The sequence below is a fragment of the Barbus barbus genome (genome assembly GCF_936440315.1).
Source record: "Barbus barbus genome assembly, chromosome: 2".
Classification (NCBI taxonomy): domain Eukaryota; kingdom Metazoa; phylum Chordata; class Actinopteri; order Cypriniformes; family Cyprinidae; genus Barbus; species Barbus barbus.
Genome location: NC_136730.1, coordinates 19187516 through 19201843, shown reverse-complemented (window position 1 = coordinate 19201843; position 14328 = coordinate 19187516). Strand labels below are relative to the sequence as shown.

Here is a 14328-nt window from a genome sequence, read left to right as displayed (position 1 = left end):
TTAGCATTTAAAGAGACATGCACCGAAACAGGTCTCTGTGCACAGAGCGGTTTTTAACCAGGTACAAAGAGAGTTATTTTACACTATAATTGAGAAATTTTAACCAAATTATGTTATAGACTTTTCATTAAGAACCTAAAGAATCATATCAACTTGTGGAAAATGGGCATCCGATGACCCCTTTAAATTAGGAAAGAGCTGTAATACTATTTCAAAATTGTATGTTTTTTACAGAAATCTCCAGTTTCACGTCAATGAGACATTCTGTAGCTTGTCTAAATTAGCAACGTAACTAAGCAGGGCATAGCTTAGCAAAGGGTCAATTGCCATGTGGCTTGGAAATCATAAACAGCCTACAGGCTTAGTGCGGGAGAACAACATATACAGCAGCTGATATCTGTGGTGCTGACAGTAGTGCGTTTGAGGAGCGTTGCTCTCTCCTGAAGTGCTAACTTGCTCTTTGTTGGCAAAAGCCTCTCCAGGCTCTCTGTCTGACTGAGCAACACAAATACCTAAGGACGTGTCAGAATGTGATGGTTGAAATGAATGTGCTGTGGAGTTGATGAGCTCTGATTGTACAGATATGTTTTGGGCTGGACAACACATACCCTGACACCTTCTATTCAGAGAGAATCAAGTGGACATCTTGAGTCAGAATTTCACATGGCGTGTGAAGGCATGTACACAGGTTAAGCTGTACTGCACAATACATGCTACGATGTAAATTGTTTGCATACATGCATTGTTCAATGCTGCATGTGCCGTTACTAGTGTGTGAGAGTGTTTGTGTGTGGTAAGGCAGGCAGAGGGTCCACATAGTTTCACCAAATCAGGCCCGAGAGATTAACACCAGATTTATCACCCTCTGAAACTGGAGTCAGACAACTCTCTCACACTCTTCTAACTCTCTTATCATCTCTCTCTCTATCTGTTAGAAGCAGAAATAGGCCACAGTGTTTTAGAAAGAACAGAAACCCTTCCATTTGGCCCTCTCATCACAGGAAGTGCTGAACTGCACACATTTATCTAGATGTTTACAGCATCAGGATGCGTTAACTGCCCCTTGGTGGCCCTTAGATGCATGCCTGAAATAAATAAAATCTAAAATATAATATACAAACAAAACATTTGCATTGTGATTATTTCAATGCAGCAAAAAAACTAAACTTAAAAAAAAAAAAAAAAAAACATGCAATGTCCATCCTCACTATAGCACCAGCTGTGTGTGGAAGCAAACAAACTGAGAGGAAAGTCTTCAACGAGTTCTTCTGGCAATATCAAGCTGCACGGAGTAATTTTGTTTTTGTTACTGAATGTTCCACAACTAGCATCTAAACCCATTTTTCCATTGACAGATTTGAAAGCTGCAACAAACTGTGCATTTTTGGAGGTCTTAATAGCTTGCAATTTTATATTATTTTTAGGGCCGGGACTTTAACGCGTTAATTTAGATTAATTAATTACACAAAAATAACGCGTAAAATTTTTTTAACGCATTTTAATCGCACTTATTTTTGCACCGCGGAACGTTTCTCACTGGATGAGTTTCGGCGGACCGATTATACTGGAGCACCAACTAGCGTTCAGACAAAAACAAACCACAGTGAACATGGACAAAGAAGCTGATGAGACCGCTTTGGTTGGCCCTGTGGATGGGAAATTTTGTTATAAAAAACGAATGGATGGAAGCGTCGATAAGAGCATGGTTGTGTGCAAGCTATGCAACAAGGAATTCGCATATCACCGCAACACATCGAGCCTCAAGTATCACCTCATGTTCTGAATGTACTTGAAAGTATTGTGTTTTACTTAAAAAAACAGTTTACAGAAGGTATACCTACCTATAGGGTACCTGAATTTCTGAAATGTAGGCTACTATATTTCTAAATATCCTATTGCTACACTTAATGGCAATATTGCACTGGTCTGTTGGACTTGGTTGAACAAAAATAAACAATATTTTGTTGCTTAAGCTTATGTATTCAGTCATTATTCAATGGTATACTAAAAATCCATATGAAAAAACTTACTTCTCACTGTTCTCAGGTCAAATATTTATATGCGATTAAAATGCGATTAATTTCGATTAATTAATTACAAAGCCTCTAATTAATTAGATTTATTTTTTTAACCGAGTCCCGGCCCTAATTATTTTGTGTCTGCTGCCTTTGATGTAAAACAAAACAAAAACAAAATGACAAATAAAACAAAAAAGACAGCACAAAACAAAAAACGAAAAAAAAAAAAAAAAAACAGGATGTGAAATTTAGTATAATGAAAACTGGCAAAAAAATCCAGGGATCATTTGAACTGAACAACTGCTGCTAAGATGAATAAAGGACTTCTTGGGGGAAAAAAAATAATAATGCACCATTTAGGGTACAAATATCCCTCTTTTTACAGTCATCCTTCTCTCTACCACACCCTTACATTGCTCATAATACCAAAATATACATGTGGATAACTATTTTATGGCACCATGTCTCCATTATTCACCTGTAGACCTGGAGAAAGACAAACAGGCTGAAAAAGGAAAGAGAGGGGAAAACAACAAGAGACACTGGATAATACAGCTGGAATTATGATGGTGAGGACATGACAGGGGCGGCTTATCAGTCTGCAGAATCATAGGGGTTCAGCTTCTAAGTGTTGAAATATTGCCACACACAAGGAGATGGATGGAGGGAGTAAACACAGGGAGAGATAGAAAAGACTGCTGGGACACTAAAAAGTTAAAATTATGACAAAATATCTGTCTCTCTACAACCACGACACAAACCACAAATTACACAATCAACTGCTGTCCAACTGTGTTCTTGTTTACATCAACACATTTGTTGTGGCACACCAATGCGGTTGAGTTAGCCTGCGGGAAACAGAGACGTTTTCTCGATCCACGTCTCTCTCTCTCTACATCGTTCGGGTTTGGCTGTGTCTCAAAGCCACCAGATTTGGCCAGGCTTCCATGGGTGGATTCTTAAGCACACACTCATTGTCACTACTCAGCAGTCTGATGCATTGAGAGGGGCGCTGTCACCCCTGATCTTTATTTATCTGGAACTAATCTAAGTCTCATTCTGTGGTCAGTGTGTTGGCAAAGCTGTGTAGCGATACTCCGGCGTGTTGCTTTAGTAACCACTTCAGTGAGCAAGGCAACTGTATCGTGACCTTCTGAAGGGTTCAGCCAAGACAGATTACCTACAACAAATTACAAATGAACTAATAAGGCAATGCAATGCAATACATCCAATATAGTATTGTCAAATCTTCCTACTGTATTGTTTAGGACACTTCCAGCCAGGCTGGATTCAGATTGGTCCAAGTGACATCATTTGGAAACCACAGACTCTAAATGGTGAAATTTTTTCCCCAGGTCAAGAGGTTTAATGGTGCACTTTCATATAAGTTTAAAACATGTATTTTCACTTCAGACCTACATTAATTAAAAATAATTGCAGTCTTTGCAACTGCTGTAGGTCACTGTAGAAATGGCGTTATATCTCATCATAAAGCAACTTTAGGCCACTGGCATACATAATACAAAATTATGATATTTTTAAATAGACTACAAAAATGTTTCACATAAATTAAATGAGAAAAACACAAGTGGACCTTTAAAGAAATGGTTATTCCAAACCTATATTTTTTTCTTTCTGCTGTTGAACACAAAATATATTTTGAAGAATGTTTACAGTGGAAGTCAATGGCTACAGTGAACTGTAGTTACTGACATTCTTCAAAATATCTTGTGTGTTCAACAGAAGAAAGAAACTCATACAGGTTTGGAACAGGTGAAGGGTGAGTAAATGAGGACAGAATGTTCATTTTTGGGTGAACTATTCCTTTAAATACAAGAAAATCAATCAGACACAATCTCTGGCATACTAGAACATACAATAGTGAGGTGAGGGTGTGTGTGTGGTTATGATAGAAGACTGCATGACTCTGAGGCAGAGAATGTTCCTCTTGGCTCTCCACACACAAGCACATCACTGCTGCTGCACTGTCAGGCTAAATGCATACTGTAAATAGGTGTTCTGCTTACGGTGATCTTCTATGCCTACCGCTGCATGAGAACTACTTTTGAAAGGCAATATCTGCCAACTTATTTCTGGACACCCACACTTTTATACATAGCACTTTACATGCTCCACATGAACTCCATCTCTGCAGTCCGTCTCTTCATCTCTGAGTTTGTGTCGCTTCAACATGCATTTGGAAATGTAACATCAGCCAACTCATTTACTTGTAATGAAAGAACTTATTACAAAAGAGAAGCTGAAAGGGCTCCCCGTGGTTTTCCATCAAAATAAAAGTCTGATGGATTAACATTTGAAAAATTAAATAAAATAAAAATGGTATACTTTATTTAAAATAATAATAATATTTTTCTTAAATACTCTGTTTTGAACATTGTACAGTAAAAAGTTACAATAGTAATATTTAGATATTTAAAATTTTTAGTAGTAATAATAATTAGAATTAGAACCATTGTTGTTGTTATTATTACTACTATATATTGATGTTTTTTTAAAATCACATTTATCAGATAAATTTAACATATATTTTTTTTCCTCCAAATTATGCACACACATTTTTTAAATGTCATTTTCTTTACAAAAAATATTAGGTATTTGATTTTGCAAGGTATTTTTATGACATTATTATTCATTTAAACAATAATTTTTCCTTTGAAGGATTATAATTATTTTACTCCGTATTCTTTCCTCTTTTATGTATGGATATAGGCTAGTTGAAGATCTTGCAATGTAAATGTAGCTGCTGAGTGGTTACAACAGTCCAGGGTGTGTTTAAAAATCAATTTAAGCCCAGAAAGTGAACTCCTGACCCTCGTGATTAACCACACCCATTGTGACCACTGAACCATGTGCAACCTGACAAAGAGCATCTGGCACAATACAGTGCCGTACAGGTCCCGGAGACCTCGCGCACCCCCCACCCCATTCCCAGATAGCACACGCTTCTGAAAACTCCAGTTGTCATGGAAACCATTGTTTTGCCCTCCTTCCTGCCATGCATTCCTTCTCACAATGCGTTGAAAAGCAAATTGGCCTTTGACAAAGCGCTGGAGGACTGTTTGGGAACGAGAGCTGAGGAGATTGGAGTGGATGAAAGACACACGAGGGTAAGAAAACACTCCAATCAAACGAATAAAAAAAGAAAAAGAGGAAAAGAGCGAACAGCAAGGTGGAGCTGGTCATTTCAGCAGTCTGGAAGCGCAGGTACCTGATATCACTCAGATGTTATCTGCCCTTCCCATAGATGGGCAGACGTGGGATGAGTGAAGGAGTAAAGAAAAGACAGACACAAAGAAAAAGATCAGTCACACCCAATGAGAGTTCAGAACTTACTTCAGACGTACGGATACAGCCACTCCAAAACTGTCTAAAACAGCACGTGTCTGTTCCTTTAATATAATTAACACGCTATGAACAAGTTAGACAGAGCATCTCAGGATGGCTTTTGAAGCTATGACTAACAGTACTTTGTAAGCTATAAGACTGTTCCAGATGTGCAGCACCACACTGATGGTGCTGTGGGTGGCCAAATCTGTTCCCCGCTTATTCTCTGTAGGTCCTTTTTTGAAGGGAAATCTCAAGGTCTAATAGGCAGTGTATAGCTTGTTGGTCTGTAAATTATGTTATCTTAATTTTTTATTTTAATGTTAATTTATTATAAATAATAAACATTAGTTTGTGCCAGTATTGTATACGGCTTAATTGACAATTCGTAGGGAGTTTGACTGACAATCTGACCAATCATAATCGAAGTTGAAACCAATCGAAGTCGTAACTTTTGTCTGACAAACAAACCAGACAGGAGAGTGGATTAACTTGAAAAATGGCGTGTACTGACATCTTTCCACCAGTGTTAATTTTGACAGCAAATTTTGATTTAGTTTTAGTCATAATCTTTTGACGAAAATGCAATTTAGTTTTAGTCATATTTTGGTCATCTGAATTGTTTTAGTCGAATAAATATAATTTTAGTCGACTGAATCGATTTAGTTGACTAAAATCTATAGGGTTTCGTTAAATTGTAATGCATTATTATTATTATTATTTATTTTTTTCTGTTTTGGTTATTTTAGTACATCAGGTTAAGCTAAAGTTTAGTTTTATAAGATTTATAAGTTTATAAGAAATAAATAAGTTTTTGTAATATGTCTTTTATATATTTATTTCCTTTTTTACAGATTTGTTTTTAATTTCAGTTAACATTTCAATTAATGAAGAATATTTTTTATGGTTTTAGTTTTAACTATAAAACCTGATACTATTTATTAAATAATATTTTGAATAATATTCTTAGTCTGTCCATCCTGTGATGGGAAATCCCAGACAGAAGCTACAATAGTTGTTAATTAAATGGAAATTAAATTAAGAAGACATCAGTCCTGACTGAGTCTGATTGGATATCTTCCCAAATCATCCTATTTTCGTCTCGTTTTTATTCAATGACAAAAATGAGAATATATTTTCGTTTTACTTTTTGTCATTAAAATCTGGTTTTTATTTAGTTTTCGTCAGTGAGAAAATGTCGTTGATGAGAATTATGACAAAAATAATTTGTCAACGAAATTAACACAGCTTTCCACGGTTGTGAAATGTTTATTTTGTGCTATAACTAGTAAAGAGGAAGAGATTATCCGTTCAAGTGCCGCTTGAACTGAGGCGCTAGAGATCTACCACAACACATTAAAGAGCCACAAAAAATGGTATTTATTGTTTGAATGTCAAAAATGAGACTTTGTTTCATACCAAAGGTAACCTGCTCTGTCTTGTCTGTTGGCACGTTGTCAGTTTCCTCTTTGCTCCGTGACGCAACTAAATGGGGCAGGTCTTTGCGAAGGGTCAATTCATGTTATACTTGAATTAGTGCTGTTATACTGAATATTCACCTGAGTGGATCTTCTGTGGCAGTGAAGCCTCATATAACAGCACTAAACCATTAACAGTGATTGCAGAGTCAAAGTGCCTGGAAGTTGTTCATTTTCTATGATAGTCTATGATCTGAGGCGACATGAGCAACACTGTTTAGCATAATTTAATTCATGAAAATGGAGAGTGACACAATGTGGCGGCTATCAAAAGAAATGAAGACAATGGAGCTCACGTAATCCAACAAGCTGACACTGAGACCAACAGCGATTTAATGGATGCCACGTGGATTTAGCTTTAAAGTTGTTTCAGCAGTTCTATAAACATTTCTGAATCTCAAAATAGACAAGAATATTCAAGTATAATGACCAGAAGATAATCTCAAATCATCGTGGAGATGTTCCATACATAATCTTTTAATGACGTTGTTTGAAAAAGGTGTCAAGCATATATAAGAAAAAGAAAACAGAGCATGAGGGGAAATAGTGAAAGAGAGAAAACAGAACTCATCCTCACAGTTCTTCCAGATAGGGCAGGTTTCTGAAGACATTAGCAGGCAGCTCAGTGATGTTGTTCATGCTGATGTCCCTATGGAAACAGAAGAACAAATGCTCGTAGTCAGCGGTTGAGCGGTACCATTTCTATAGGTTAACACAACATAAACAATTTACATTTGCTGTTTGGATGCATTTGTTTGGATTTTCATTTTCTGGTTCATGTTGTTTACATTGACTGCTTCACCATTTTGCATGGAAGAGAATTATGGATGATTTCATACTGTAATTTAGCTTGCTTTGGGTTTGAGCTGACTTACCAACATAACTAAAACTGGCCATGTGCAGACTCTCATTTTAAACAGAGCTTTCTATTTTCTAGATTTCATGCTCATATCATGTTTTATTCAAAGGTGCTCCCTCCCCAATACAAAAAGACCATTTATTAAAAATAAACTGTAAAAATAGGCATGTGAAACTACAGAAACCAGACTGAAACCTCGAGAAAATTTAAAAACTTTTTTAAAGTATATAATTATAGTCATGTGAATTCATTTTAAATATAAAATCTAGTAGGAAGCAAATGAAAAGAAAGCGTAAAATGACCCCTATAACACAACTCAAAATCCTGTCATGAGGCAACATACAGTATTTCAATTTGACAAATTTCTTTGAGCGGTCCCTCCCCACAGCTGATGTTCATGCTTTACAAGTTCAAACAGAGATCTGTATGTCTGTGACGACTGATAAGACCTGAATCCAGATCAGACAGCGAGATCAAGCATCACGCAACAGTAATAGAAGAAAGCAGAGTGTATCTGATGTCATCAGCACTGCACTGTGGTGATTTAACTCTCATCGTGCAAGCATGACATCAGAGGCTTACAGGTGTTTGGCTGGGAGTAAATGTATGAATTTCCACCTAAAAATCCTTATTTCCCATCAGCCCCGTAATCTCTCCCTCTCTGACTCTTTACCTCAGATCCACATTACTGGCACAAATCTCAAAGCATTGACAAATAGGTTCATAGAGCTTTTTTTGTTAGGCAAACTGTTAAAGAGGAGCAGGGCCTACTCTTTTGTGCTTTTTGTCATCTTTAATTTAACAGCTTCTAATCATCATACCTTTAGACTGAATGGATAGGGTAACATCAAACTGCTACAGAAAATTCAAAAAAATAATTCAGTGAGTGAGTTTGGAATGAGTAAAGAATTCTGTAGGTTTTCCCCTCAGTCTCTTTTTTTCTTCTCTTATTTCTATAAAACCATCTATGTCCCTCCTTTTCTCCCTACGGCTCCATAGCTCTGAGCATAGAGAGAGATCGAGAGAGAGTGAGCTGAGGCTGTCAAGGAGACCGAGAGATAGCATGTAGCAGCATGACAAAAATGCAGGCAGCACACAAAGTGTTTTCCTCTCTCTCTTTCTCTTTTACATTTGGGCTGAAAGGTGAAGTGTGTGGGCAGCACGAAAAGCAAATGGTAGATCCACAGCGAGAGAGGTCAGAACACTGACCTTAAAACACCCGCCGTTAGAGACGCCACAACACAAACTTGCAGAGAGGAAATGAGAACCAGTGCATGTAAATCATAATAAGTGTGTTTTTATGTGGCATTCTACTTGTTATACATCTCAGTCCTTTTGTTTATTTATTCTACCGTATTGCAGCCAGAATTGTGTGTGCATGATTCAGTCTTTGTTCTGCAGGAGATGCACTGAAGCCCGGGCAAGTTTTTCAGCTCAGGCTGAGATCTTGATTAGGAATCCATTATATGTGGCTTCAAAAGCCAGGCTGCAAACAGTAGACATGGAGACTGTGTCTGATGGAGCCCAACAAACATGCTAATAGCTAATGAGGCACATCCCCGACCCTGAAGGGAGAGAAAAACAAGAGGATGATATCGTCCGCCATCTTGGATTTCAATGCAAGGGCTGTCTTGAGTCTTGAAAGTGTATATGTGAGCACGAGGGCCCCTGGCCACACTGTGCATCAGATTACCCCTAATCACACACACCGAAAGGGGCCTCCTTATCCCCCCTGCAGCTATGACCTTCCATCACTCCACTATCTTTTTTTTTTGGATCCGCAGGTTACCTGCCCTATCCAATTACCCTTCAGGCTGCTTTCAATGGACCATGTACCACCAGAACACTCCCCTTTTTCCTCTCATTCCTTATCACTCGCTCTTTCCCCCTCTCTCTCTTTTCCTCCTTGGTGGTGGTCCCTGGGCCCCTATTTGTGCAGCGGTCCCGGTGGTCCTCTGGACACATTATGTATTACTGACAGTCCTGTTCCTCCTGTACTCACACACACACACACACACACACACACACTCCTCTATGCCTGCAGCCCTGCTGCAAACTCTCTCAGTCTTTTGGCTGAGGTGCTTGGGAGCTGGATGAGAGAGAGAGAAAGAAGACTATGTGTATGTGTGTTTGGGTCTGTGAATGTGATCTCTATCCTCGAGTAGCAGGTTTCCTCATTAGGGGCCAGGGGCCGCACTGCAGTGACAAAGACAGGGACGGAGACAGAGGCCTACTGAAGCCCTTGCCAGAGGAAACTCTATCCCAGGGTTCCTCAAATCTTTCCCTGGAGGTCCAATCTGCTGCAGAGTTTAGCTCCAACCCTGATCAAACTTTGATTTTCTAATGATTTTGAAGACTGATTAGCATGCTCCGGTGTGTTTGATTAGGGTTAGAGCTAAACTCTGCAGGAGATGCCTGCTCTATCCTATGAGACTGATAACATGTGCTCTTAAAGAGTGTGTGCGTTTGTGACTGTGTGAGACCAGTTCTACTGCATTTATGTTATGTTTAAATAAAGTATAATTGTTAATCTAAAAAGAATCTAAAAAGTTTTGCTTCTCATTTACATGGTACCAAACCGAATCACAAAAAGTCTCAAACTTCTATTTTCTTATACAAATCACAACCTTACAATTAAAACGTATATGGTTAAAATGTCCAGTTCTTACCTTAAAAGGTTAGTTTACCCCCAAAAAATGACAATTCTGTCTTTATTTACTTTACAACTCTGTGGAGCACAAAATAAGACGTTCTGAAAATGTGGTGGAGTTTAATATTGTTTGGACCCCAGCATTGTCTACTTTGTGTTGTACAAAAGAAAGAAAGTCAAACAAGGTTGGACCGACATGACAGAATTTTCTTTTTTAGGTTAACTTTTCCTTTAAGGAACTATTTCTAAATAATATTGTTATCAGTGTAATGTAGTCAGATTAATTCATATTAATGAGCATGACAAATGACAGACAAAACTTATTTTAGCTGGTTGAAAATGTAAAAAAAATCTTATTTTAACACAAATGACAGACATACAATGCAATGCCTGTTGGGTATTGTAAAAGGTGAAATTCTGCAACATGCTCAAACAGTTGACGATTTCAGCTTGCAAAGGCAGATACAATTTGGCATTGTCATTAAAATACTAACTCGACGACTACAAATAAGGACCACCCTAAGCGCTACAGATGGAGCGTGACAATGGAAAATGCATACTGCAAACATGGAAGGAAGAAGAAAAGCCTTGTTTTAGGAGAGCTCAGGAACATGTCAAGTCTCAACAGAGCACTGTAGATTTTCTGCCTGTCAGTAAGAGTAACAAAAATAGAGCAGGAAAGAGACAGAAGCCTAGTTAAACTCATGCTATAGGACAGAGAACATTGATTTATGAATGACAGCCTTATTTTCTATGAGGATAGAGTCATTCCTTTTTTCTAAAACAACATTTATTCTTTCAGAGCTTAACGCAGGACGCTCTCTCTTAATCACTCTGAATGAAGCACAACAAGCCTTTTTGTCTTTGACTGAACATACTCAGAGGCAAAGTCATAAACTTTTACAGGTTTGCATGTGATATCTTAGAAACCTGTGCATATTTACAAGTTTTCAAAAATTATGGAGAACAGTGTTATAGCCAAACGCGCATCCAGACTGTAGACAAGCTTGCTTGTGATGCTGTACACAGCATTGTGTCTATGGCAACCTAGAACACAGGAATGCAATTCAATCTATGATTATGTTTAAGGGTCTGATAACCAACATGGATAATGTTATTTAATAAAATGCTGTTTTGCACGATTAGAACTATTCATTAGAATATAACAATTTATTAATAATATACCAAAAAACAGTAAAGATGCATTAAGTTAAGCTTAAGTGACAAGACATTTATATGTTACAAAAAGTGTAAAATAAGTGTTGTTCATCAATAAATTTATATATTTATATATTAAACAAACTTTTTAAATATAAAAGTGTTTTGAATTGTAATAATATTTCACAGCATTACAGTTGCTGTATTTTTGATCAAATAAATGCAGCCTTGGTAAACAAGAGATTTCTAAAATAATCTTAAAAATCGCACACATATAATATAAATATAAATTATTTATCCAATACTCCTCAGTTAATCAATATAACAATTAATTAATCAACACACAAAGATGTATAAATATTTATTCTCAGTTAATTAATATTACAAAATGCAATGCAATGCTTTATTCTTTAGAGAATTTATATTATTATATTATTTATATAAAAATTACAAGTGATTATGTAAAAAAACATTTAAATATCAGACAAAAGAGGAATTATTGGTCAATCACTACTTAGAAACAGCCTACAAGATCAGTAATTATGCTGGGAAAATTGCATTTAGCACAGATTGTGTGGGCACTTTTGCATTGTAACTTGATATGTATAATTATTTCAGTGAATTAAATGGTCAAACAATGCAGAAAGCCTGGTTCGGAGCATTTGCAGGAATTAACTCAACAGCAGCTGCTCTCCGTGGGCTCCTAAACTCCTCTGCTAAGATTCTGAGGGTTAACTTTTACATTTCCACTGCATCAGTGAAACATGGGAGCATCCGCGTGTCGGCAAACCACACCAGCACCGCAGCAGGCCTTTCAGTGGCCACAGCTACCCACAGAGCCCCACATCACAGCTGGGCCAGTCCACTCACAGCCCTGCCAAGCCCTGAAGAAGCCCAGCCACAGCCTGCCCCATGATAAGGCCTGCAGATGTGGTGTGTGTGCGTGTGAGTGCGTGTTGGGGCATGGGTGGGTCTCATTCACCGGCTGGATTTTAGGCCAAGAAGGGTGAGGCACTTCTGTGACAACTTCATTTTGATTGACAGGCCTGCAACTGATGTCTTTTAAGGATCAAGCCTAAAAAGGGTGTGCACCTTAAAAATGGACTTGAAATAAGGACACTTTTTGTCCTACTTGATCTAAATGTTTGTGTATCTTACAGAAACTTGCATCTAATTTTATTCCAAAAATCCATAGGATGCTTTCTATTCAGTCACTTGTATATCATGTAACCGAAATGTAATATAATACAAATAAAACAGATTATTTTGAGTGACTATGTGTCCACATTCTGAATGCACAGCTTGGGATTGATTAAAATTGTGTGCAATACCTACAATCCCGCACCGAGTTTCAAGGCCTGAGCTGGGCTGAGGGTTTGTTGTTTTAAGCAGGACCTCCACCCTGAATTTGAAGCACATTAGTCTCTTCTCACAAGCCTGATGATTTGTTTTTCCTTCAGCATTACATACAGTAGAGAGTGAACACTAAACACTGGAAGCCTATCAGTGGGTTTGGATGATGTCATGCCTGACAAATTCCTCTCCTTCACTACACAAGAGAAAAGTTTGAGTCATATTAGAGCTCCGGCAAACTGTCTGCCATTCAAGAAGACAATTATATGGTTTGAATCATGAAATTATCAAAAAAAAAAGTTTAAGGCACCTTTTCTTTAAGAAAGACAGGACTGATGGCCTCAATGATGGGATATAAGCTATGTATATGAATTCAAACACCATATTCGGCTCTTTAAATGTTTGTGAAGACAGTACTTAAATGTTTGGGAAAAGAGGACCGTCTGACGCAGAACATGGGATTTAAACTGTGAGTAATGTGTTCCATTCTAAACCCTCTTTAAACTAAACTACCTGAGATCCTTAAAATAAAAAAATCTACAGACTTGCCCTTTACTAAAAGAAGAGAATATGACCACACACAGGCACGCATAACTTATACTCTAAAATATATATATACATAAAATAAAATACATTCATCAAGTCACACTAACACACAGGGAGCTCTATGCCCAGTTAAAGGAAGGCTACAGTCTGGAGTCACGGAGCAAGAAGCCAATTCCCACACGTGAGCTCTAACACAAACACTCAGCCTTGAGAGCAAACATGTCAACCAACTAAAAAAAAAAAAATTCTGAGTCTGAGAGAAAGCAAAGGATTCACAGAAAGAGAGAAACAGCAGGAATGCGAGAAAGCAAGTATATTAAGCTGCTAATTCCACAGGAACACCATGGCTGTAAGCAGACAGTGTGTTGGGGCTGTGCTGATAGCCTATCTGTAATGGGATATGGACAAGGCTGAACACACCACTGATCTACACAAACAACATACACTGGAGTCGGACCGAAAAGTTTGCCAAGAGCAAGCCATTCTCTCTTCATCTCCCTTTATTTACTTAAATGCAAACTTTAATATGAAAAATATGCTTAAATACATAACATTTTCCAAACAGAATAAAAAAAACTGACTTAACAGGATAATTCAAAGTCTGTCACAATTACTTGCCCTCACATAAATCCAAATCCATCTGATTTTCTTTACTGTGAGGAACACAACTGTAGAATATTCAGGCTGTTTTTTTTTCCATTCACTGAAATGGCTTATAACAAAAAACACCATTCAAGTATCATCAAAAATATCATAGATCCTCTTAATTTATACAGCAGAGCAGATATTCCATATAGCTATACATTTATTTATTTCACAAAAAAGGACAGTGTACATTAATCAACATTCATGAATGTAAATGTACCCAAATTAGCCCAAAGGCTAGTTTTCATTGGTAGTCCCTTTGTCAGATGTTATAAG

The 14328-nt window shown here is 37.5% G+C and overlaps 1 protein-coding gene across 2 annotated transcripts in view; it reads right to left on the bottom strand.

The window, feature by feature from the left end:
* LOC306887001 (leucine-rich repeat-containing G-protein coupled receptor 4) overlaps positions 1 to 14328 on the bottom strand; it is a 48988-nt gene that overhangs the window by 20970 nt on the left and 13690 nt on the right. For both annotated transcript variants that reach the window (XM_079444449.1, XM_079444448.1), the window contains one exon: positions 7419 to 7490. In XM_079444449.1, coding sequence (XP_079300575.1) covers positions 7419 to 7490 — 72 coding nt within the window. The remainder of the gene's footprint in view (positions 1 to 7418; positions 7491 to 14328) is intronic.